We start from the raw sequence: 27590 nt of genomic DNA on the forward strand, positions 1-27590 counted from the left end.
ATTTGGCATGGCACCACAGCATACGATAAAGATGTTTCCAGTCTGTACACTTTAATTACACTTTACATGTTGGAAAGTACAGCCCTTGCTCCACTCTCCCTGTCGGGCATACAAATGGCGGTAATGGAAACAAGAAAAAAGAAGTTAGTCAAATTGAATTAAATGCTACTTCTAGGAAGCAACTTCTATCAACTTAAAAACATAAGCATTCCATGTGAAAAGTTTTGCTATTCAAACTATCAAGCTAATAACCAATGCTATTCTTTGTACAGCCATTAAAAACTTTTTAATGATTCCATTCATAAATTAAATGTACAAATTTAGTTCATCCTAAAGTAATATTTATCACAGACCAAAGCCTTTGATAGGAGTCTGGAAGATCTATAGAATTGATGAGCTTGTGGGTGTGTGAGACATGCTGTGTTTGGGTTAGATCTCAAACACTGCTGTGATTTAAACACTAAGACGTAGTTGTATATTTAAATTAAAACGATTTGGATTTTAAGCTAGCTGAATACTTAAGATTCCAACTGAATTTGCAACAGATAAATGAAAGCTATTTGATCTATTTACTTTCTTTTCATTTCAGGCTTTTAGCACTTGGCAAAGAGTCAAATGTTAGAAGATAAATCTCCAGGAGCCTCCAGTGATGAGGGATGGGGTCACTAGAATTCTTTTGGTGCAACGTTACTGACTTTGATTTTAGAAACCTAGAATATGTAATATAGTAGTGAAGACCATGCTAATCTAAACTTATGAAGTCAGAGGAACTTAACTTACTCTTTTTAGATTTTGGACTTGCAGTAACTGCACATCTTGAAATGAGGCGGATATAGAAAACCTTGATGGAAGACATTCTTAACGGCTCAAATGGGAAACTCACAAGCAATGTGTTCAATAGCTGAAGCACTTCATCTTGTTTCATTTGGTCTCAAGCTGCCTTTGTATTTTTATTACCATCTTTCTACTACCAGACACATCATCTAAATTGACGTATCTTTGAGGGGCAGACACATGTATATAGCATAGACTCAGGGAAACTGGGTCCAAAAACACTTCATTGTTGAGGAAGAAAGAGTTGCACTATTACACCCATAGTGAAATATTTATAAAATACTGGATTGTTGCTGATAATCTTAGAGGATGCCCACAAATAGAGCTTTAATAGTGAGAAAACACTATTAGAATATAACATTACCAAATGAAGGGTAGCTGCTTAATTTTTTAAATAAATATTAAATTTTAAAAAGAAAACAAATCACTGACACTCTCTTCCTGCACATGGCTTATCGTCACAGCCAGAGGGACCTGACTATTGAGGGTGCAGGTGTAAAGAAAGGAACCTCTCGAGACTTTTATGCTAACCTAAGTAGTCCGAGTTATGTGATGCAACCAAATGGCTGGGATTAAGGTAGACTTTATGTTGGAAAGCAAAAACACTGTTACGGGGTGGGGGTGGGGGAGCAGTTGGCTGGCTCAGTTTGGTAGAACATGTACCTCTTGAACTCAGGATTGTGAGTTCAAGACCCATGTTGGGCATGGAGCCTACTTTAAAAAAAAAAAAAAAAAAAAAAGAATGTTATGGTTACCCTCGAGAATATACCGTGTTCCAAACTCTTTGAATCTGCCTGTCTAATCTTTTTTGTGTAGACATTGGCAACCCTGTGGGAAAGCAAGTTATAGACATTAATTTGTCTTTATGCAGGTTACTACAAGTAAGCAGCTTGCTGATTAAGTGCCTAGGAAATGGCAAAGACCCATTCTCTATTTCCAGTGGATGGAAAATAAAATGTATGATTATATTGAAACTGTTTCTTATGAAACACAGAAGGAAACACTTACCATCCCCCGCCATTTTGTAAATGGAAAAACAGGCATATGGGGCAAGAACTTGGCATACGTTCTCAGAACGAATAAGGTTAAATGGTTCTTTTTCAGAACTTCGTTAAGTATTGAGAAATTAGATAGGAGATATTGCTTAAATTATACTAAATCCCTCAGACATTATGGTGAGTATTTTGATCCTGGAAGCAAAATAGGTTTCATTTGGACAACAGTGTGCAGTCCTAAACATATATTTAAGGATTCATTTCTAAAGTGGGACCCAAATAGATTAGAACTTATAGACATGGTAATGTCCTTAGACCATTTATTACCGAATAGATCTCATACTGAATTTACCAAGTTTTTCATTTTAGTTTTTAAAATACTGAATCAACATGTTTAACATTTCAGTAGTAATGAATCTATTTTTGGTACCTCAATCTTACCTTTAGTCACCAAATCAGTTAACACAAAATATTATGTAGACTCCAAGCATCAGCAATGTCAATAGCTAGAATATGGCTAGAAAATTGTACAGTACCGGGTGTTGATATATGTGTGTTCTGCTTACTTCTAAGTACCTTACCGGATGAAAATGGTCACTACCATCACCTGCAAATAAAAACGAAGTGAACAGTGAAACAGACTGTGACTAGGAAGCAGGGGCACCTAGAACCAGTGTCATACAACATCCAGTTCGTATGTTACTGATTTTCTAAGTTAGAGAAGCACAGTAGAACTGAATGTGGCTAAAAGGCCCTCATGGATGTATTTGGGGTCATGTGACCAGAGTGGAACAGCAAGTCACAGACAGAGGCTGAGTGTGGGTCTCCTTGTGCATTTCAAAAATTCCTGCCTCAGTTACTGTGCCTCCTTTTGTGTAAGTTATCTCGCTGACCTACACACGCACTCTATTTAGTTATTTGAAAGCACATATAAAATCTAGACTAGTTTTTTTTAAAATAACCCCAAATTACCTTCCCCACAAAGTGCATGATTTCACAAATCCTGTCCCATGGAAGCGCCAACTGTAGAGGCGACTTCTGTCCTTTTTAGGGCCAAAGACACTTTCCTTGTAATGAGAAGACCTTAAATGAAATCTACATGAAAACACTTTCCAGCACTCACTGGGCTATGGTCTATGTGATCGTATTAACGTGTGTGTGGTGTTGAGAGCGTGCGCTTTTCTGCTTATTCTCCACCGCTCTTCTCACTGTGAGTATTTCATAGACAGCGCAGGGTTTTCCATGCCTTTGGTCTTCTGACAGCTGCTTGGTAGGGGGCTGGGGAAGCAAAAGGAGTCAACCTATCTGTAAACCCTGGAAAAACTTTTTTTTTTTTTTATGGATTTTACAACTCAACTAACAATATTATTTTGAGATATATCTATGTATCTGTACAGAAAAGTTGTCTTAAGAAAAACTACTGAACCGTTAAAACTTTATTATTCATCGCTATCAGTCATTCAATTTTCTCTAGCTTACTTCTACTTCTAGGTAAATGGTAACTTATTTAACATTACATTAAACTTTCCACATCATGGATTTGTAAGCTGTAAGAAACCAATTTCTGAAAAAATATATGCATTTATGACAACTAATTCTGAATCTGTACTTGTAGAACCACACAATCTTAGTTTGTAGTCAATATGTCTATATGGTTGCTGAAGTTTGGTTTATAATTTAAATCTTAATAAAATTCTAAATTTTTATTGGAAAAGCTTGCCTTCTGAAAAGGACTCCATGTATTTTTTCTTTAAAAATAAACATATAGCTCATGAGTTTGAGTGGGACACAGAAAAGTGGTCAGAAGCGCACCTCTTTAAGGGCTATGAAAAGCTCACCTGAGCGACTACTTACCACCTTAGAAATATTTCCCCTCAAAATGTGTCGACAGATCAAATGCATGAATGACTGGTATTAGTGTTTGTTCTCGATATGACTATATGGTGGACAGACACAACAGATTTTGTTTGACCTTAATCTATTTTATGAGGTCTTTCTATTAGGATGCACTATATATCTTGATACACAAAGAACTAAGTACACGTATGGAGAGAGTAGATGTAGTATTAGAGACAGTATTGCATCATCGTTAAGTGACAGGTCACCTGGAGTAAATTAACGTCAAGTAGGGTGACCAACTTGTCCCTACTTGCCTGGATGTTCCCAGTTTGGGCACTGGAAAGTCCAGAGAAATACCTCAAGTCCTCAGCACACTGGGACAGCTGGTCATTCCACTTCTAACCCCATTTCTCCATCTATGAAATAAGAGGCACCGTATCTCGTCCATCAAGGGCATGAAGCTCTCCAAGCCCCCTACCTTGGGCAACAAAAGGGCCCGCTTTATGCATCAGGTGCCATCTATGTAAAATGGAACAGTATCACCTATCTAAGCAAATGTTAAAGTGCAGATGGCCCTTTAGCAGACAGCACAGCGATCGCTCAGTGTGACATGACGTTGTCACTAGTACTATTGTTCAAGTATTCAGCCCATTTCCTAGCAACAGTAAACAGCTGATAAATGTCTAGAAACACTGCTTAAAAGCTGAAGCAAAAACTAGGTTAGAGTTTGAAGCTGAGTTTTTCTTCTTTTTTTCTTAGGGTTATTTGTTGCTTCATTTAGTGAGCTCTTAAGAAATCTAGAACTGGGGGCGCCTGGGTGGCTCAGTCAGTTAAGTGTTCAACTTCAGCTCAGGTTATGATCTTGTGGTTCCTGAGTTCAAGCCCTGCTCCCTCTTTCCCTCCCTCTCTGCCTCCCCACCACCACCACCCGCACCCCACCCCCACGGCCCACTTGTGCTCAAGTGCTCTCTCAGATAAATAAACTTTAAAAAGAATGTTTTTAAAGAAATCTAGAACTGCACGGTACTCATCAGATTAAAGGGGCAGCTGGATGAGGCTGGAAGAGGCGGGCAGCTGTCCTCCCACACGCACCTGGGAACTCGGCAGAAGGAGCTTGGTGTGCCAGGCCGCCTCAGAGAACACTCTTGTCCTGGAGGCTCCACCAGGGCTGCTGCCTTTGAAAGCGAGGGAAGGTCGGTCAAGTATCGACTACTGCACAGCAGAGAATTTCCAGGGCTCTTGCTTCAAAACTTATGAAGAAAACGAGGGCAGAGAGTTCTTTCTAAGAACTGTCCATGTGGACTTTTATGAGGGAGATGAAACCAACCTGAGTTTGAGGGAAGGGATAACATGAGCCCAACCCAACACCAAGGAGGCCAGGTGGCCAAAGGTGTCTTATGAGCAACAGCCCTTTCCTGATAACTATGTGGGTCACTTTCTAAAAGAGCTCCGGAAAAACATCTATGCCCAGAGATACGAGTCCAGTGCGGTAACAGCAGCTGTGCAGGGTCTCCGTTTTGGTGGTTATCTGTGGTGTGTGCATGAAGGTCTTCTGGCTCCCGACTGGCTTCGTCGCTGACTGCAGTTCGGTCTCACTGATGGAGGTGAAGGGCGGAAGAGTCAGCACACAGGTGGCTGACCCGAAGAGCTCCCTGGAACCACCTGCGCTATGCAGGTCTCCACGCCACTGGGCCAGCTCCCCTTCTTGGACTAAGGCACCAATGCTGCTGTTGTATCCGGCACTGTCCTTGAACATGGCCACCTTTGCTTCTGTCTGGCCTGTCTGCCCCAACCCTGCACACTTCCATCATGGTGATGTCTGCCATCCAGATGCTGGCCCACGTTACAGAAGCGGCAAAAGGCACATCTTTCCCGTGACCGTGCTATTGGGAGTCACCGTGCTATTTGCACTTGCAGCCTTGGGAGACCTGCCATCCGTTAGCGCTGTGGGAGCACCCTCCGGCCTCCTGCTGGCTTCCACCTCGTGCCTCCGCCCTGTACCATTCACCTGCAGCTTTTTAAAGAAGACATTCACAGGGTCCCTGGGTGGCTAAGTCGGTTGTGTCTCACTCTTGATTTTGGTTCAGGTCATGATCACAGTCTGCAAGACCGAGCCCCAAGTTGGGCTCTGAGCTGATAGCATAGCGCTTGCTTGGGATTCTCTCTCTCCCTTTCTCTCTGCCCCTCCCCTGCTCATTTGTTCTCTCTCAAAATAAATAACTTAAAAAAAAAAGAAAGAAAGAAAGAAAAGAAAACATTCATGACCCTTAACATGAGGCTGAAATCCAAGAGGACTTATCCAGATCTCTCAACCATATTAGAAACCTCCATTCCATTAGCAAGGCAGTGACCCACTCTGGAAGCAGCATGCTGGTGTGGGTGGAGGACAGATCAAAGAAAAGCGTTCACATAGACTTAGCATCAAAGGCTGACCGACAGCTACAACACAATTAGAAATCAGAATTCCTGTCACAGTGGTTCTCATCAGGGCAGATTCAATGACATCTTTGGTTGTTATGACGGGGTGGGGGCGGGGGGGTGGCAGAGCCGTGACTGGAGCAGCTGAGGCCACGGGTGCCAGCCCAACACTGCACCGAACAGGGCAGTCACCCCCAACAAAGAATTATCACCCAAGAGGCCAACAGAAACCCTGACTTACATCACTTAACGAAGGTGAGCCAGGTGCTCCCCTCACCGCTGCACACAGTAAACTGCTGCTGTCAGCACCTCCAGACTGGCCTCCACCACACGGACAGTCACCAGCACAGCCTCAGGACAGGCGAGTTCGACGCTACTTGACATCCGATTTGACGGTGGAGGCCAACATCACAGACACGTCAAGAGGATTTAGCCACATCTACCGTGGAGGCACTGGTAACTAGCTCTTCGGGGTTATCCTGACCTACTTTCACAGTGACAAGCAGTGTTTTTTAGCAAATAAATGTGGTATGTATTTCTACATTTAGATGATTACTAAGTCACAGTGACACATCTGTTAAAAGAATTAAACAGTTCTGTTTGCAGTGGTATAACAAATTTTAATTCAAAATAGACACTCTGAAACAATAGGTTAAAAAAAAAATAAACTTCAACAAGCTCTTTTTGGATTTACAACAGAGTACACCAACAATCACAGACCAGTTTCACAATTGCCTCAAAAATGCACATTATAGCAATTACATGCAAGAATTCTACTTTTTAAAATCCATAGAGTAACATTGTCTTATTTCCCAGAGACCGTCATATCCTCTGAGTACGTCGGACAGGTGCCTCTGCTGGGTACCACCAGGAATATGATTTAAGGTCAAAACTGGCTGGTCTCCATTGCTGGCTCTGGTGCTTTTAGTTATTCTGTGTGTGGAAAAAAAACCCTGGAGGTTTAACTGTCCAAAGGACAGTAATACAGTGGAGTTCTTCAGCAATCCCCACCCCATTAACCCAGACAACTGGGCTAGAGGAAAGCCCATCTCCCCAGAACAAGTACGTTTACCTCTAGAAAACTGTCAAAGATGTAATACGGCAACACGGATACAGCTCTTGCTCTACTCATTTCGCTTCATTCTCTGAAAACCTATGTCTACACTCTAGTTAGCTTCCACACTCAGGGGGAAAAATTTTATTCCTGAGTCACATGGTCCTTTCCTTTCACTGGTTTATGAAGAGTTGGATTGGGAGGAGAGTCTGAGTGTGTGTTCAGCATGTATTCTAAAGGCACTAAAAATGTATTGTCTTACTTTTGAACGGGGAAATGACTTACCACCATATCAAAAAGGGGAGAAGTCCACACTAAAAAGGATTTCCGCACCTACAAAACTGCTTTATTTGAAAATAACTCTTAACGAGCTAAATAGCAAGCGTCAGGTTCAGTATATTTTTAACAAAGGAAAACATTTGGTTTTCTATGAGTTGTAATAAAAGACAGCAGCTAGGACAAACTTGAAAAAATGTAAATCAGAATCACAATCTAGAAAGCAAGTACCTTGAGAAGAAGAAACCAGCGCAAGTTAACGCAGTGCGTCCTGAGGGAAGCACACACATCACAGGGGTGTGTACTCACTTCTGTCAGCCTCGGCGCTTACCGTTTGCTGCTACACGTGAAGCTAACTGAGGGAGATCAATGCAGTTAATCAAGTATTCTGAAACAAGCTGAAATTTCCTTAAATGAAAACACAAACATACAGGTTTCAGTTTTCATCCTACGATACTGACACTACGAGGAAACAAGACGTGCATGAAAGAGCCAAGGATTTAATTTACATGACAGGGAAGAACTAAAAATAATTGTTACAAAATCAAACTGCAGGAAACAATAAATCCGAAACAACTATTCACTTCTTTTATATAGAAGTCTTTCTGAGCACCTGAAATAAATCTAAAGAGCAGCATAAAGACCACTGAAATTGATTAGTTCAACATACAGTGAAGAAAATAACATTTTTTTAAATCTCAATTGAAAAAACTACTAAATATCTAGTACTTCAGATTTCCTATTTCTTTTTTTTTTTTTTTTACAAGTTTTGTGGCTCAAACTCAAAGTTCAATCTGTGTTTAACGTTTTTAAGTTCAGACATATCAAAGCCTAAAAGCACAGAAGGCTTGTGATTTTTTATTGCTTTCATGCAAATGTATCTTCTTTTTCCAAAAAATGAAGCCACATCAATCTTCCACACCCACAAGAGTGAGGAAAGAAGTTCTATTTCCTTTTTACTAGGATATGGTCTCTTGTGGAAATAATCTCTAAGAAATTGCTTTTTTTCCTCGTAAGAACGGTCTTCATATTTTTTAGGATTTAATGCTAAAATCTGAAGGGCATCCTCACTAATGAGCGGTCCCTCTGTCCTGATTTCATTCCTTTGTCTTTTAAAAGGCACCGCACTCGTCACCTTTTCGGGAGCCGGGGCTGCGTCGGTGTTTATGACGAGGGGCCGCTCCTCCACGTCCCTCTGGTCCTCTGTCCCAAAGTGGCCATCGGGCAGCTTCCTCTTCACAGAAAAACTGGAGTCGTGGATCACTTCCCCATTCACCAAGAGCAGCTCGCTGTTCTCAATAAAACTAGGCTGGATCTGGAGGTCTGAGCTGCTGTCCTTTGGGGCACTCCTGCAGCGCAGCAGGTGGATGGCGATGGCTGCCAGGGTCATGTTGCCCGTGTAGACCCCACAGCAGTGGATGCACTTGAAGGCCGGAGACTTCAGGATGGTGTGGACCGTTGGCGTGATGTGGTGCCTCTCCTTCAAATGCAGCTCGTATGCCTCCGTCGTCACAAAGGTGCCAAAGCAGAAGGGGCAAGTCAGAGCCTGTTTGCTGGGGCTCCCAGAGGCGCCCTCCGTCTGGGGCCTCACCTTTATATACACAGGCACCAGTGACTTGGAGTGTATCCCCGCCAGTATCGCCAAGTAGACTTCCCGCTCCCCAAGCTCCTCCTTTGGCAATATGGTAATGAAGTCAAGATGGGGAAACAGCAGGTTGCCATTAGCATCGATGTCCAATTGAAAACCTTTGTTACTATAATCCACAGGTAACTTCTTCTTCCCTCGGTGCACAGTCCTACTGTGCTCCGAAAGACCTTTAATGTCATGAAAAGTGCACGGACAGAACAAGCACCCCAGGCCGTGCATGAGCAAGTGATGGATAAGCTCCTCCTCGGACACTAAGCACTTACAAGAGAGACAGCGAACGGTTTTCTCTCTCATCCACTTTAAAAACGGCGCACACGCTGCCAGCTTTTCAGGCTCCAGTTTTTCAGCAGATTTGGACTCACTATGCTTATGAGCCACTTCCATATGAACCTGGTAGACATTGGAAGGGAAGAGCTCATTACAGACCGGACAGGTTTTCCACTGCTTCGCCTGTTTGAGCGCCTGACTGGCCTCTGCCACAGATGGAGACGCCTGAGCAAACATATTCTGAGTGGCACTTACCACCGCCGGAGGAGAGGGCATGCTGGCCATGGAAGTGGCCATCTGCGCAGCTGAGCCCGACTGCAGGAGCTGGATGGGCACCTGGGGTGGGGGGACAGTTGCAACACCTCCCGGAGGCACAGGCAAAGTGACAGATACGGGGGCAAGCGTGTACGTGGGAATCCCATTCACCTGTTTCCCTGTAGGTATCAGCTGTCTGAGAATAGAGCCTGACGTGAGGAAAGTGGTGTTCTGAGAAGCGCCGGGTCTAACTGGCTGGCCTGCAGGCAGGATATTGGTGCTCACAGGCTGATTCAGTTGCAGGACGCCAGGCCTCACTGGCTGGCCCACAGGGAGCACTCCTGACATGACAGGCTGGCTGAGCTGCAGAACACCGGAATTAATACCCTGGTTCACAGGGAGGACACCCGACGAGACCGTCTGGTTGGGAGAAAGGAGCCCCGGTGGGACGACCTGGCCTGCAGGCAGAACCCTCAGCGGGACCGTCTGGCCCGCAGACAGAACCCGCGAGGGGGCCGTCAGCCCAGCGGGGAGAACCCCCGATGGGGCCGTCTGGCCAATGGGGAGAACCCCTGACTGGACCATCCGGCCCGCAGGAAGCACCCCAGAAGTTGCCGTCTGTCCCGAAGGGATGACCCCGGCAGGGGTCATCTGGCCTGCAGGCAGGACCCCTGACGGGACTGTCCGACTCACAGAAATCACCCCTGGGGAGACGGCCTGAAGAACGCCGGGAGTGACGGACGGACGGACAGGAAGAACTCCGGGCCCAGCAGGTCTGTTTACCGAAAGAACTCCAGGCCCAACTGGTCTGTTTATGGGCCCGACCGGCTGGCTGAGGGATACGGCCCCTGGGCGGATGGTCTGGTTTAAGGGGAGGACACCAGTTGCAACAGACTTATTGATAGGTCCGACTGGCTGACTCAAGGGCAACACAGGAGGATTTGCAGACTGATTAAGCGGGACTCCGTGAGAAAGAAAGACAGGCTGCGGGGCTGAGGGCGGCAGAGGGAGGTTGCTCTGGCCCACCGGCAGAGGACTGGAGACCAGGGTCACGTGGGACTGGACAACAGCAGGCGGAGAGTGGGTGAGGCTTCCAGAAGTGCCCGAGGCCACAGTCACTGGCTGGACTGCGCCCTGCACCGGCTGCACGACGGTCTGGCTTTGGCTGTTCTGTGGCAAGGCAAGACGAAAGCAGGGAGATGTGGCTGCGATGCCCGGAGCTCCGCCGTTTGGGGGCACGGCCAAGGGTGCCACTGGCTTTGGAGCAATGTGCATCTGCTTCAAAAGGCCGGGCTTCTTAATATGTTCTGAGATCACAGATCTGAGTTTATTTTCCAAATCCCTGTGTATATCTGAAGTCAAAATATGGTACATTAAAGCATCCTGGCTGCTGGCATTGGCGTTGCACTTTTTACAATAGTACTTGTCAGACGGTGGCATCTTCTCAGCAGAAAGACTTTCGTCGGTTTTCGGTTGCTCACCCGTTTCCTCAGTTCGCAGGCCAAAGTAGGAGTTAATTAAGTAGTGAAAATGGGCTACCAGCACATGCTTCTTCATACTGTAGTACAAAGTGTTTGAAAAGTTACATTTTAAACATGTAAAACTTATCACATCACTCCTAGAAGACTTAGGTTCGCCTAAAATATTCACTGTGTAGTTCTGGACTTTCCGGACAGGTGCATGAAACATTCTGAAGTGCCTTCCCACAACTTTGGGTTGAGAGGAAAATACACAGTTTGGGCAAGGGATCACCAGCTCTTGATCAATTTCGTCTTCATGGTAGCGATGTAAATGATTTTTGAATGAAGTAAGCACTTTTGTAGAGTATTTACAGAGGCTACAACAGTATGGCTTTGTTCGATATCTCTGTTAAAAAAAAAAAAAAGAAAGTCAAACATACTTCAATAAAAATACCAGATCCTACACCTTCTACAGTTCACAAGTATAGGATTCTTTTTCTTCTAATGTGCCAGATAATGTAACACTATCATCCCTCAGGGAACGGTGTTTTTCTGAGCCAGGGCAAGCTTTTTCTTAGAGGGCCAGAGAGTAAATACTGCCTCTATGCCAACTACTTGGTGCAGCCATCGTAACACAAAAGCGCCTGTAGATAATATGCAAGTCAACGAGCGTGGCTTTGTGCCAACAAAACTATACGGACACTAGTTCAAATTTCAAAGAATTTTCATATCACAAAACAGTATTCATTTTTCGCCTCAAACGTCGAAAAATGTAGCAGCGATTCCTAGCTGCAGACGGTGCTCACAGGACCTGGCCCATAGCACGTCACTCCGACCCCTTCCAGGCCATCTACTAAAACCTGAATCTCCTCACTCCAGTACAAGAAACTCTGTTCTCTGCTACAGAAACTTAGTTTCTCCCTTTCACATCCCATTTCCCCTAGTTCCAATGTTGTTTGTACTTCAAATTCCAAAACCTCTAGAATTTACCTGCAAATAACCTAACATGCAAATTGTTAAACCGTCATTACTGTTATTTCCCTCACTCCTAGAGAAGGTAGGAGCCAAATGGGCAGTGCTTACAACACGCAAGTGTCCAATACGCTATGTGACAAGCTGTAAGGAAAGAGGCTGTTCCTCAAGAGCTACAACAATCCTGAACGAGTTCCAGGCCAGAACGCAGACCAACCACGCAGAACTTCTCTTCGGGGCAAACATAGGGGAATCCAATAGGCTTGGGGCATAAGAACAGGCATCTGTATAAGAGCAAGACAACGGAGCAATGCAATGTTCTAACATCCAAAAATTTGCTGGGTTTGTGAAGGTCTGACAGCCATGAAGTCTTTGGTCTCGCCAGTCTCCAGACCCTAGAGGTGCTGAACCACAGAACACCTGGCCCTAGTGTCACTGAGGAGGAAGGTAAGACCTGGACCTTCATGCTGGGTCCCAGCATCGGCTGTAGGGGAGATGGGCTGTGTCGTAGATCTCTCTAAGACACGGATTCTTGCTGCCACAGCGGATCACCCCACCCTTCCTAAGCTTGTGTTCTCATGCCCCCACACACATTCTGTAGCTTCTGTCACCCTCTCTCTATTTGTACAGGTTTCCCTCTTGTCACAAGTCAGAGAAGTCACCCAAACATGTTCAGCAATGTGGACCTGCCTTCTCAGCAATTAGCAATATCCCAGGTTCTGCCATTCTGATAGCACGCAGAATAAACCTAAGGCAACAGCCAACCCCGGACCAAAAACTAAAAAAACAACAACCCGTATTTCACAGATTCATATTTTATTATCTCAGAAATCTGGATACACCTTACAACTAACAGTTCAACAGTACAACAAAGTTTAAGCATTGCTTTAGGTTTTTTTTTATTAGTGGTTCGTTAAAAAATGGTGTGTCTCAGAACATAGTCAATAATTTTGTAATAACATTGTATGGTAACTGACTACACTTATTGTGGGGAGCACTGAGAAATGTACACAGTCGTTGAACCACTGTGTACATCTGAAACTAACATTATACATCAACTATACTTGACTAGTACAATTTTTTTAGCATTTTTAATTTTTATCTTTTATATATATGTGTGTGTGTGTGTATATATATATATGTATTTTATTTTAGAGAGAGAACACGCATACGTGCAAGCAGGGGGAGGGGCAGAAGGAGAGAAAGAGAATCTCAAGCAGGAGCCACGCTCAGCTTGGAGCCTCACACAGGCTCAATCCCACAACCCCGCGATAATGACCTGGGCCAAAATAAAGAGTTGGACCCTCCACTGACAGCCACCCAGGTGGCCCTAGAATTTTTTATTTTTAAGTAACCTCCACACCCAATGTGGTGCTCAAACTTACAACCACGAGATCAAGAGCCTCATGGTCTACCAACTGAGGCAGCCAGGAGCCCCAATAATACATTTTTTAAATGGTGTGTTTTATACTTAATGAAATAGCGTAGTGAAAAACCAGTTAATGAAAATTACACTCAATGAAAGAGCCAAAAGCAATTACTAACAACTGCACGTTACTATACATTAATGTTGAACAGATCTTTGGATTAGGGAAAGATTTCTTAAATATGAAAACAAAAACATAATCCATAAAAAAAAAAACAAAAACTGATAAACTGGACTCCATCAAAGTAAGAAAGCTTCTGCTCCGTGAAAGACACTGTTGGGGTGCCTAGGTGGCTCAGTCAGTTAAGTGTCCGACTTTGGCTCAGGTCATGATCTCTCGGTTTGTGAGTTCAAGCCCTGCGTCGGGCTCTGTGCTGACAGCTCAGACCCTGGAGGCTACTTCGGATTCTGTGTCTCCCTCTCTCTCTGCCTCTCAAAAGTGGAAGGGAGGGAAGGAGGGAGGGAGGAAGGAAGGAAATGAAAGAAGACAAGCCACTGGCTAGGAGACAATATTTGCAAACCTCACACCTGATAAAGGACTTATATCCAGAATACATGTTGTAGACATGCTCAAGTCCCAATAAGAAAAAAATAACCCAAATTTTAGAAAATGGGTAAAAGACTTTTACACTACCGGAGGGCATCCAGCTGCCAAATATACACATGAAAAGATGCTCAACATCATTAGTCACTAGGTAAATGCAAATTAAAACCAGAAAAGGTACCACTACAACCCTATTAGAATGGAAAATAAGTGGATAAAACCATTAAGCACCATAAATGAGACAGAATTGAGGCTAGCTTGTGTGCACAGTAACTAGACTCCCCCCCCCCCCCCCCATCACAGAGGGAAAGCAAAATGGTATAGCCACTTTGGAAAACAGTGTGGCATCTGTCATAAAGATAAATATGTACTTCTTTATCATATACAATCCAGCAATCTCAAGCCTAGGCACTTATCCAAGAGAAATGAAAGTCTACGTTCCCCTAACAGCCCCCTGCGGAAGCTCTGGGGTGAATATCACTGGGGAACATGGGGAGTGGAAACCTGGGCCCTACTGGCAACAGAGGAAGAAAAATGACCAAGGACAGATGCAGAGGATCTAGGTGCTGGCAGAAACCCCCGCCCTGGACAGTTCACCGTCTCCCCGTCAGGCTGCTTCCTCAGGTCTTGCACTGAGCTCCGTCACCTGACAGGATCTTAGCACGTCTCTCTCCCCAAAACCCGAATGTTTAACAAATCTCTTTTTTCTGAGCCCCTGAAGACCTCACTGTAGCACAAGCCACAGAATCAATCCAGCATGACTGCACATTTCTGCCACCTTAGGAATAAGGCCCTGAGCTAGCAGACAGCACAGCCTCTGCCACACCAGGCTTCGGTGGCTTTTCTGAACATGGTGTCTAGTCAACAAATCCAAACACCACTATTTCATACTGATTTAACACGTTATGCCTAGGCTCTATTCACCCCAACAAAAACATACACACCTTGAGGAAAAAACCTAACTTGTACCTCTTTGTATTAGGCACTCAGAAAGTTTTACCTACTTTGTAGCAGGTTTCAAAAAGTGTTTCTTGATGAAAAGCATATAATTATATATTACAGTGCATGTTGCGTTATAGGATCTTCTGAGAATTTGGAAGACAGAAATCAGTGAGATGTAAGAAAAGATTCATGAAGTCAAGGTCTTCAAAGCAAGGCATATCTGAACAGCCATATGCTGTTCCAAGCAGGAGAATTACCAAGTCAAAGGGGTTTCAAGGCATCTTGTGTCTGATGGTAGAGAGGGAAGTGTCGGGTCAAGGAGGGACGGAGACCAACAGGTGTGACACAAGACAGGCAGAAAAGTGGAACTGAGAACAGCTGACAACAGAAATGTTGATACAGAAAACTGTGACAGAACAATGACTGACTAGTGACAGGAAAAGTTTATTTAAAGTCAAAAGTCCTGGGGAGCCTGGGTGGCTCAGTCAGTTAAGTGTCCGACTTCAGCTCAGGTCATGAGCTCGCGGTCTGTGGGTTGGAGCCCCGCACTGGGCTCTGTGCTGGGACAGGCTGAGCATGACAGTGAGGAAGATGCTAATGTTATGGATGGCTGGATAGTAGGAAAGGGTTTCCAGAAAACACTTTAATGAGGAGAATTTAGCTTGAATCCGCTTGGGTTTGGTCTCAAATTATTACAAATTGTATTCCTCAACTAAAAGATCTGTATTTTTAAATTGTAAGCTTTCAACTTTAAATTTCTGAAACCAGGATGTACTTTCATCACACATAATGTCATGGCATTTCTTTTTACTCAGAATGGTGAGAAACCAAGGCCCTTCTTATATGAGTAGCATCTTATGATCAAGGACAAATAACAGTTTCACTACATCACTTTTTCAACTTTATGTACAGAAACCTCTCAAAGCATCAATGATTCTATATTATAAAGCATTTCACTTTCTCCTGCTCCTTCCCTGAGTGTTTACATTTACGCCTCTCCCCCTCACTCATCAGCAATCCAAACACGTGATGTTCCTCAAAAGTAAACTGAAACTTACCCCCAGCTTCTGAGGAAACATAAAAATCAAATACAAAAATACATACCACTTTCTTTCCAGAAGGTTCCCAGAGAGAAATATCTCCCCATGATGTGTTAAAAAAGTACTTCTCTCCTGGATCAAAGCCTTTAAGGTCCTTTTAAAAAGGGAGAAAAAGAGAGACCATTAAGCAATTTCAGAAGATAAATAACCTGAAGGGATTACTTAGCACCTAAGAAATCTGCGGAAAGTGAAATGAAAATGTAGCCCATGAGCAAACTGCAGCCATAAAGCACGAGAACAGAGGAAAAGGCTGAAATAATCCAATTAAATATTAAAGTCTTAAAGATCTTTTGAAAAAAAATATTTTTTTAATTTACATCCAAGTTAGTTAGCACATAGTGCAGCAATGATTTCAGTAGATTCCTTAATGCCCCTCCCCCATTTGGCCCATCGCCCCTCCCACAACCGCCCCAGTACCCTGTTCGTTCTCCATATTTAAGAGTCTCTTATGTTTTGTCCCCTTCCGTTTTTAGTTTCCCTTCCCTTGTGTTCATCTGTTCTGTGTCTTAAAGTCCTCATATGAGTGAAGTCATATATTTGTTTTTTTCTGACTAATTTCGCTTAGCATAATACCCTCCAGTTCCATCCACGTAGCTGCAAATGGCAAGATCCCATTCTTTTTGATTGCCGAGGAATACTCCATTGTGTACATATACCTCATCTCTTTTACCCATTCATCCAGGGATGGACATTTGGGCTCTTTCCATACTTTGGCTATTGGTGATAGTGCTGCTGTAAACATTGGCATGCACGTGCCCCTTCGAAACAGCATACCTGTGTCCCTTGGATAAATACCTAGTAGTGCAATTGCTGGGTCACGGGGTGAAAAATTTTTTTAACATTTATTTTTGAGAGAGACAGAGAATGAGCAGGGAAGAGGCAGAGAGAGAGGAGACACAGAATCTGAAGCTGTCAGCACAGAGCTCCGAGCTGTCAGCACAGAGACTGAGGTGGGGCTCGAACTCACAAACTGCAAGATTATGACTTCAGCCCAAGTTGGACGCTTAATCGACTGAGCCACCCAAACACCCCTAAAAATTAAAGTTTTAAATTGTAGTTAAAAACTATAGTTTTATAAGAAATAAACAGATGAGATTTCCCACTAATGATTTTTATTTTTTAAGTTTATTTTGAGACGGCGCAAGCACGGGTGGGGCAGAGGGAGATGGGGAAGGAGGATCTCGAACTCATGAACCCTGAGATTATGACCTGAGCCAAAGTTGGACACTTAACCGACTGAGCTACCCAGGCGTCCCCCTGCCCCCATAATTTTCAAAAAAGAGAAGCTCCGTAAGCAAACACGGTCTTCTGTCAGGGGTGAGCACTGTCAGGGAGGCTCCTGGGAGAGTATCAAGTAGGAGCTCCAAGTGTGTGCCTGACCAAGGACACCAGAGTCAGTATGCGGAGGACAGTGTGGACAAGGGTGCGGCCAACACAACAGAAGGGGGTGAGGAGACGGAGGGAGGGATGGGGATAGTGAGAACTGGACAACCAGATGCAACAGTGTTCACACTGAATCCTGCGTCAGATAAACCAAGTGCAAAACGTATCTGGAGGAAAACTGGAGAAGTCAGAATGTGGACTAGGTATCAGATGAGAAAGACAAGCGTTAACAACACCGAAAGATGCAGGTAACTGAAAAAGCATGACCAGTAAGAGAATAAGAGCTCACTGTGGTAAAGACTCTACTCACACAAGTGTTTGCACAAAGAAAGAGAAGGCTAAACAATAAGATGTCAGTAGCGGTAATCTCTGAATGGCAGAAATGTGGCATTTAAAATTTTTTCTTTTTTTTTTTTTTTATTTTTTTTTTTATTTTTTTTTTTTTTAACGTTTATTTATTTTTTTGGGACAGAGAGAGACAGAGCATGAACGGGGGAGGGGCAGAGAGAGAGGGAGACACAGAATCAGAAACAGGCTCCAGGCTCTGAGCCATCAGCCCAGAGCCCGACGCAGGGCTCGAACTCACGGACCGCGAGATGGTGACCTGGCTGAAGTCGGACGCTTAACCGACTGCGCCACCCAGGCGCCCCAAAATTTTATTTTCTAAAGAAAGGATTACCTCCATTTTCTAACTTTCCCAATTTACACTGCTGTTTTTACAATGATTAAAGATTATTTGTAATACAAAAAAGAATTAGTTAAGCCAGATAATAACATAATAGCTGTCTTCAAATAGCTGTAATATGCTAATACACTGCTTACCAAGTCAATTCAGAACTAGAGAAAAGTGCAAATCCGTACAAAGATTTAAATTGGAAATAACGTATTCTGGGGTGATAACTTATGTACAAGTAAAACGTATGACAACAATAACACAAAGGCTAGAATGGGAAACGAGAGCATAGTATTGATGTTTTTTTCTTTTAATCTTTATTTATTAAGTAATCTCTATACCCCATGTGGGACTAGAACTCACAACCCTGAGATGGAGTCGCATTTTCTACCAACTGTGCCAGCCAGACACCCTCTGTAAGGTTCTTATATGTGGAGCAGTATTATATTAGAAGGTAAACAGGGGCTCCTGGGGGGCTCAGTTGGTTAGGCATCGGACTCTTGATTTCAGCTCAGGTCATGATCTCACAGTTCGTGAGTTCAAGCCTTGCATCAGGCTCGATGCTAACGGTGCGGAGCCTGCTTGGGATTCTCTGTCTCCCTCCCTCTCTGTCCCTCCCCTGCTTGTGCTCATGCTCGCATGCTCTCACTCTCTCTCAAAAACAAATAAACTTAAAAAAAAGGTAAACAAAAACATACAGCTAATAAGCCAATAACGGGAGATAAAATGGAAGCATAAAAACCGTTCAATCCAAAACAAAGCAGAAGAAGAATAAAAAAGGAAGCACAGCAAAGACAGTAAAAAGAAACTGTGACATGGGCAATTTAAACCCAACCATATCAATAACCACATTAAAGAACAAGAGCCGGAAACTTTTTCTAAAGTAAAAGCCAGATAACAAATATTTAGGGCTCTGGCAGCCATGCAGGCTCTCACACAATTACTCAGTGCCACCGTCACACACAGAGGCAGCCATGAACACTAACAAGCATGGCTACATTCCAAGACAGTTTATTTACAAAATAGACAGCAAGCCAGATTTGGCCCACGAAGCATAGTTTGCCTACCCCTGGTCTAAATACTTAAATTAAGAGGCACAGAGTATCAGACTGGGTAAATAAAAACAAGATCCGGGGGCGCCTGGGTGGCGCAGTCGGTTAAGCGTCCGACTTCAGCCAGGTCACGATCTCGCGGTCCGTGAGTTCGAGCCCGCGTCGGGCTCTGGGCTGATGGCTCGGAGCCTGGAGCCTATTTCCGATTCTGTGTCTCCCTCTCTCTCTGCCCCTCCCCCGTTCGTGCTCTGTCTCTCTCTGTCCCAAAAATAAATAAAAACGTTGAAAAAAAAAAAAAAACAAGATCCAATTAAATGCTATCTACACAAATTTCATTTTAAACGTTTTTTTAAATGTTTATTTTTGAGAGAGAACAAGTGGGGGAGGGGCCGAGAGGGACGGAGACAGAGAATCTCCAGCCGACTTCGCACTGTCAGCAACAAGCCAACTTGGGGCTCAAATTCAAACTCACAAACCAGGACATTATGACCTGAGCCGAAATCAAGAGTCGTACACTTAACCGACTGAGCCACCCAGGCGCCCCCAAAATTTCACTTTAAATACAAAGACAGGTGGGGGCGCCTGGGTGGCGCAGTCGGTTAAGCGTCCGACTTCAGCCAGGTCACGATCTCACGGTCCGTGAGTTCGAGCCCCGCGTCAGGCTCTGGGCTGATGGCTCAGAGCCTGGAGCCTGTTTCTGATTCTGTGTGTCTCCCTCTCTCTCTGCCCCTCCCCCATTCATGCTCTGTCTCTCTCTGTCCCAAAAAATAAATAAACATTGAAAAAAAATTAAAAAAAAAATAAATACAAAGACAGGTTAAAGGTAAAAAGATGGAAAGAGAGGTGTCATGCTATCACTAATCAGAAGAAAGCTGGAGGAATCACATTACCATCAAATAAAGCAGATTTCAGGGGGAGAAAATATTAACATGGATAGAAGGTCACTTTGTAACAACAGGACAATTCATCAGCAGAACAAAGCAATCCTAAAAGTGTTTTGTACATGAGACAAAAACTGATTAAATTGAAAAGAGAAATAATCAAATCCAAATATACAGTTGGAGACGTCAACACCCCCTCTTCTCTCAATGAGAATATAACAAATCCACAAAAATCAGGAAGGATAAGGATACACAGGACTGAACACAACCAACCACCTGACCGAACGCTAATAGAGCTCTCCAGCCAGTAACAGCAAATCCACATGAAACACTTACCAAGACAAAGCTTGGGCAGAGCCCTAAGTCTCAATAAATTTAAAAGAATTAGAATAATTATAAAGTATATTCTCTAACCAAAGCAAAATTTAACAGAAATCTGTAACAAAAAATAATCTAGAAAATCCCCAAATTCTAGAAATTAAACACCCTTTTAATTCATGGATCAAAGAAGAAATCATGAACAAAATTAGACAGCATTTCAAAACTGAATGAAAGTAGAAACACGTAAATCAAATGTGAAGGATACTTCTGCAATGCTCTCAAGGGACATTTACGGTGTTAAGTACTAAGAAAACAAAGGCCTAAAAAACAAGATCACTACAGCTCCTACAGATAAGAAATAATATGAACAACTTTATGTCGATAAATAGGACAACTTAAGTTGAAATGGATAAATTCCTTAAAAAAAGACCACCAAAGCTGGTTCAAAAAAAAAAAAAAAAAGAGAGAGAAAGAGATGATAACTTGATATCTAGTCAAGAAATTGAATTCAAAGTTAAAAACCTTCCCACAAATAAAACTCCAACTCCCGATGGCTTCGTTGGGAATTCTAAACATTTACAGAAAAAATATTATCAATTCTACACTAAGTTCTTAAAGAGAAAGAAACAATTCCCAGTTCATTCCACAAGGCCAGCATTACCCTGACACCAAAACCAGACAAAAGATATTACAAAATTAAAACAACAGACCATGTCACTCATGAACATAGATGGAAAAATCCTTAAGAAAAATTCTGCAAATCCATCCAACATATAAAAAGAACCAAGTGAGGCTCCTGGGTGGCTCAGGTCACGATCTCGCAGTTCGTGAGTTCTAGCCCCACATCGGACTCCCCGCAGACAGTGCCGAGCCTGCTTAGGATTCCTCCCCCCCCCCAAAATAAATAAATAAACTTAAAAAATGGGGCTAACAATCACACTGCATGGTAACATAATGAACATTCTTACTGCTATTTTAAGCTTCATTTCAATTTTTTTTTTAATTCAATACCACCAAATGTTAAGGATACAACTGAAACCCTCACACGCTATTTTTTTTAATGTTTATTTATTTTTGAGACAGAGCGAGACAGAGCGTGAGTGGGGGAGGGGCAGAGAGAGAGGGAGACACAGAACCTGAAGCAGGCTCCAGGCTCTGAGCTGTCACACCAGAGCCCGATGCAGGGCTCAAACCCACGAACTGTGAGGTCATGACCTGAGCCGAAGCCAAACACTTAACCAACTGAGCCACCCAGGTGCCCCCCTCACACACTATTATTAACAGGAGTGTGGAATCACACAACTACATAAAGGTCTGGCCGTTTCCTATAAAACTAAACAAATAACCCCATAAATAGATGTCCACAAAAATACTTTTATAAGAACATTCATAAGAACCTTATTCACAATAACTAAAAACTAACGAGAGCCTAGGTGTCGAATGTCAAAAGAAAGGATCAATAAACTAATCCATGTAGGTAATGGAATACTGCAACCACACAGAACAATCTCTCACAGGAGCACATATAATTTCATTTACATAAAACTGTAGAATAGGCAAATCTAATCTATAGTACAAAATTTCAGAACAGTGGTAGTCAGTGGAGTGGGGCAGGGACTGACTGAAACAGGGCCAGAGGAAACTTTCTGGAGTGAAGGAATTGTCCTACATCTTGATGGAGACTCGTATTTCATGAAGATATGCATGTCACAAATCATCATCTGAAGACACTTTAGTGCATTTCACAGCATATGAATTCCCCACCCCCCAAATGCTGTAACAAACACTAAACTCTAGTGACATGTAAGCTGAGTGTTAAGGGTAAAATGTACTGTTGCTGCAACATTCTTTGGAATGCATCAAAAAATAAGAATGATGGGCTAAAGACAAACACACAATTGTTTAATATATGGAGTTATTCCTATATACATACAATATAATTGTTTTACAGATGATGATTTTTATATATGCGCACACACACACACATACATATATATTAGTTTTGTAGAATTTAGGTAGATGAGCTTTCACTGTACAGTCCTTTCAACATCTCTGTAGGTTAAATTTTTCATAAGAAAACACTGGAAAAGAAAGAAACAGCAATGTTTTGTCACAGGAGATAAGGGAGGAGAGTTTATTATTTTTTTAAATATATTGTCAAGTTGGCTTCCATCCAATACCCAGTGCTCACCCCAACAAGTGCCCTCCTCAATGCCCATCACCCACTTTCCCCTCTCCCCCACCCTGCACCAACCCTCAGTTTGTTCTCTGCATTTAAGAGTCTCTTATGGTTTGCCTCCCTCCCTCTGTAACTCTTTTTTGCCCCTTCCCTTCCCCTCCCCCATGGTCTTCTGTTAAGTTTCTCAAGATCCACATATGAATGAAAACATATGGTATCTGTCTTTCTCTGACTATTTCACTTAGCATAACACCCTCCAGTTCCATCCACATTGCCGCAAATGGCAGGATTTCATGCTTTCTCATTGCCGAGCAGTATTCCTTGTGTATATAAACCACATCTTCTTTATCCATTCATCAGTTGATGGACATTTAGGCTCTTTCCATAATTTGGCTACTGTTGAAAGCACTGCTCTAAACATTGGGGTACATGTGCCCCTATGCATCAGCACTCCTGTATTCCTTGGGTAAATTCCTAGTAGTGCTATTGCTGGGTCAGAGGGTAGTTCTATTTTTAATTTTTTGAGGAACCTCCACACTGTTTTCCAGAGCGGCTACACCAGTTTGCATTCCCACCAACAGTGCAAGAGGGTTCCCGTTTCTCCACATCCTCACCAGCATCTGTTGTTTCTTGAGTTGCTAATTTAGCCACTCTGACCCGAGTGAGGTGGTATCTCAGTGTGGCTTTGATTTGTATTTATGGGAGGAGAGTTTAAAGGAAGTGTTCTCCAATGCCAGGTGGGGGGGGGGGGGGGGTGCGGGGCCAGTAAGAAAGAAAAAACAATTATTAGGAAATAAATAGATACTAATAATATTCCAATATATTTTTATAGATAAGATATAGAAACAACAGGTTAATAAGCTCTTAAACATCTACTTATACATATATAGGTCTCTTAAAGATTGGTATAGGGGTGGGCTCACAACATGACAATCTGTAACACTGGTTTAAATGTCAATTCAATCCAAGACTTGACCCACAGAAATGGCTACTCTGAACACAACAGCACAAACTTGATGCAGTGAAGAACTAAGAATAAGTACCTAAACAATAAGACATTCAATGTTCATGGGCAGGCATACTGTCAAGATGTCAATACTACCCAAAGTGATCTACAACACAATCCTTATCGAAATTCCAAGTCTCTTTTGCATAAATGGAAACCCAATCTTCAAATTCATATGGAACTGCAAGGGAACCCAAATAGCCAAAACAATACAGGAAGGAAGGAAGGAAGGAAGGAAGGCAGGCAGGAATTGGAAGGCTCATACCTCCTGATTTCAAAACTTACCATAAAGCTACAGTAACGAACAGTATATGGGCACCTAGCTGGTTCAGTCTGTGGAGCATGATTCATGATCTCATGTAGCACCAGCATGAGGACAGACATATAGACCAATGGAACAGAACTGAAAGCCCAGAAATAAAACCCTAACATCCATGGCCAAATGATTTTTGACAAAGATGCCAAGTCCATTCAACGAGGGAAAAACAGTCTCTTCGATAAATGGTGCCAGGATAATGAATTTCCACAGGCGTAAGAATGAAGCTGGACTCCTACTTCACACCACATACAAAAATTAATTCACAATGAATCAATGATCTAAACAGAAAGAAATACAACAATAAACCTCTTAGAAGAAAACATAGAAAAGAATCTTCATGAGTGGATTTGGCAATGGATTCTCTGATACTACATAAAAAGCACCAGCAACAATAAAAAAAGAAAAAAAAAAAGAAAGAAACTGAACTTTATCAAAATTTAAAACTTTTGTGCATTGGAAGATACTATCAAGAAAGTAAAAAGAAACCCACAGAATGGGAGAAAGTACCTGCAGATCATATCTAATAAGAGTTTAACAACCAGGATAAAGAACTGCAATTCAACAAGAGAAAGACAAATAATCCAATTGAAAACTGGGCAAAGGATTTAAACAGAAATCTCTAAAGAAGATCTGCAAATGACTAGTGTCCGATTTCAGTTCAGGTCATGATCTCGCGGTTCGTGAGTTCAAGCCCCACATCAGGCTCACTGCTGTCAGCCTGTCTGTGTAGAGACCACTTCGGATCCTCTGTCCCCACCTCTCTGCTCCTCCCCTACTTGTGCTCTCCCAAAAATAATTTTTTTTTTTTAAAAGAAGATATACAAATGGCCAAAAAGCACATGAAAGATGCTCACCCTTGTTAGCCGCTAGGATGGTAAGGGAGGGAGAGAGAGAAAGGAACAGAAAAAGAGAGAAAGAGGACAAGGACGTGGATAAACTGGAAATCTCATACGCAGCTGGTAGGAATGTAAAAGGGTACAGCCTCTGTGGGAACAGTTTGGCAATTCCTCAAAAAGCTCAACATAAAATTATCACATGATCTAATAATTCTACTCCTAGGTATATACCCAAAAAACTGAAAACAGGGGCTCAAATAGATACTTGTAAGCCAAAGTTCACTGCAACATCATTCACAACAGCTAACACATGGGACCAACCCAAAGTCTACCAAGAGATGAACTGCTAAACAAAAAAGGTGTATTCACACAATGGATATGATTTAGCCATAAAAAGGAACAACATTTTGATACATGCTACAACATGGACTATGCTTAAAAACATTTACCTAAGTGAGATAAACCAGGCACAAAGGGACCAGTATTACAATTCCGCTCACATGACACATCTATAACAGGCAAACCCATGGAGATAGGGTAGATGAGAGGTCACCAGGGGCCGGGCTGGGGAGGACGGAGAGTTACTGTTTCATAATTAAAGTTTCTGTTTGAGGTGATGAAAATTTTGGAAACACAGTGGACCGTGAAACACAGGTTTGAACCATACAGGTCCACTTATACACACACTTTTTTCAATGAATATGTACATAGTACTGTAAATGTATTTTCTCTTATGATTTTTTTAACATTTTCTTTTCTCTAGCTTACTTTATTACAAGAACACAGTACATAATACATTCAACATACAACTGTTGGTGTTGACTTTTGATTCTGGTCAACAGTGGACTATTAGTAGTTAAGTCTGGGGGAGTCAAAAGTTATGCCCGGATTTGACCACGCAGAGGAAGGGAACTCAGTGCCCCCAACCCCCACAAAGTTCAGGAGTCAACTGCAGATACTGTGGATAGTTGCAAAAACAGTGTAAATGTTATTAATACTAATGAAGTGTGTACGTAAAAATGGGAAAAATGGCAAATTCTACGTTATATATGTTTTGCCATAATAAAAAACAACTTTAAATATCCTTGGAAGATTCAGGAGAAAAAAGAGGGCGAAATATTTCATTACTTACTTTACATGGATTATATGCTGAAATATTTTGAATATATTAAGTAAACTAAATTATTAAATATAAAAAAAAAAATCTGAGGTCTTAGAAAATACCAGTGAGAGCCAACTCCAAGGGCACAGGACTAGTGCAGCTGTATGGGGCCCTGTGCTCAGAAAGGCCAGTGCTGGGGTTTAATGCTCTGCTGTCACCATCTTGAAATTGATAATTATTTTATCTTTGAACTTGTTTTGTAAAACCAAGTCTGATAGGACAATGGGGCACATGGTCCTACCTCCAGTTTTCCTGGGGAAGAGTCTGTGCCTGCTCTCCACTCCTCACCCTGCAGTCATTCCCACTCTCATCCACACCACCTGGGCAGTGACCAAGCCGTTAGGAAGTCCACATTCCATCATCACCTCCAGTGGGAGCCTGGCACAGACTCAGGCAGGGGAGGGCTCAGGTGGGGACCCTGACCCCTGCCTGGATCCAGGTACCACAAGCACCCCAGCACAGAGGCTGCAACCCCTTGGGAGTCACTCACGTGCTGTGGGTTGGGACAACAGGCCTATGGGCCAGCGCAAACCCACTTTTTTATTTTGTACAGTGCCCTGTAAGTTACATCGCCAGCCCCTACTTTAACCAATCAAATGTTAACTTTCAAAAAAAATCAAGAGACTCCAATGAGTAGCAGGATTTAGATCTACTTTTAGAAAAGAAGATGAGGTTCTTGGAAAAGTCTATCTTCACTAAAGTTCATTTTTCTCATACAGGCTTTCAACAAGACTGTATTGCCTCAAGTCTGAAGTCCTAACTCTTGGGAAAGTACAGTCCCAGACACTCTGGAAATCAGAGAAGGTAGCATGACATCTCACTGAACTTGAAATGCTGGGTAAGGAAGAAGGAAGAATCATGACAGGTGTCCGCTCCTTAGCTCCTCCAGTTTCCAATGCAGACTCTGCAAGCCTCACAGTCTTCCGCTAAATTCCCTTTGGCTCAAACTGGTCAGTGTTGGTTTCTATTGCTAGAAACCCAGATTCTAAATACTATGGGGGATTAAGAATAAATGCATCTGACATGGAAAAGAATTATTAATATAAAATTCAGCGAAAGACAAAAAGCTAGTACACTATCATATATAGGTTGATCACTCTCACTTAAATCTAGAAAAATACACAATGTTAACAACGGATATTTTGGGGTAATGGCTTACAAATGAGTCTTCTTTTCTTATCTATGTTTCTGCATATGTTTTCTAATTTTTCTAAACTGAACTTTACATTCCCTGAATTTTAAACAATTTTATAAAATATAGGACCAGCTACAAATTAAAAAAAAAAAACAAAAAAACTTCTCCCTCAAAAGAATTAGCAACATTTAACCCAACAGTTAATCTAAATGAATACTTGTAAACCATTCAGATCTCTCAATTTCACCTTATAAAGTATGTACATATCTGTATCCACATAATCAAGAAAGTAAACAAGTCTTGAACAAATTCAGATGACTAAACACATTCTTAGGCTGACGAAGGAAGCAAAAGTTAGTGTACTGTTCTACACAATGTCAAAAACAAAGGACACCAGGATGAAAATTTTCGTTGTCACTGGTGTTTTATCTAAGAATAAAACAAAACCAATTGTGGAACAGAATTCCATTTATAAACTGAATTCACATTCAAGGTCACGAAAGAGACATGACAGCCAAAGGCCTGACCCTAGACTAGGTCCATCATGGACAAGGAGGATGTGCTATAAAGGATCAGAGGATATAAAAATACCAGTTTGCTTCAGTTGATAACC

General features: G+C 42.5%; 1 protein-coding gene across 4 annotated transcripts in view; it reads right to left on the minus strand.

Annotated features, from left to right (window-relative positions):
* Positions 1 to 6685: 6685 nt before the first annotated feature.
* Positions 6686 to 27590, minus strand: part of ADNP2 (ADNP homeobox 2) — a 31457-nt gene continuing 10552 nt past the window's right edge. For 3 of the 4 annotated variants that reach the window (XM_040478506.1, XM_040478504.1, XM_040478507.1), the window contains exons 3-4: positions 16035 to 16124; positions 6686 to 11452 (exon numbers count right to left, since the gene is read on the minus strand). In XM_040478506.1, coding sequence (XP_040334440.1) covers positions 8177 to 11452; positions 16035 to 16124 — 3366 coding nt within the window. In that variant the 3' untranslated portion in view covers positions 6686 to 8176. Of the gene's footprint in view, positions 11453 to 12129; positions 13169 to 16034; positions 16125 to 27590 lie in introns of those variants that run through there. The other variant, XM_040478508.1, reaches the window with a different exon arrangement.

This window comes from Herpailurus yagouaroundi, unplaced genomic scaffold (genome assembly GCF_014898765.1).
Source record: "Herpailurus yagouaroundi ecotype Mexico unplaced genomic scaffold, PumYag 142, whole genome shotgun sequence".
NCBI lineage: Eukaryota > Metazoa > Chordata > Mammalia > Carnivora > Felidae > Herpailurus > Herpailurus yagouaroundi.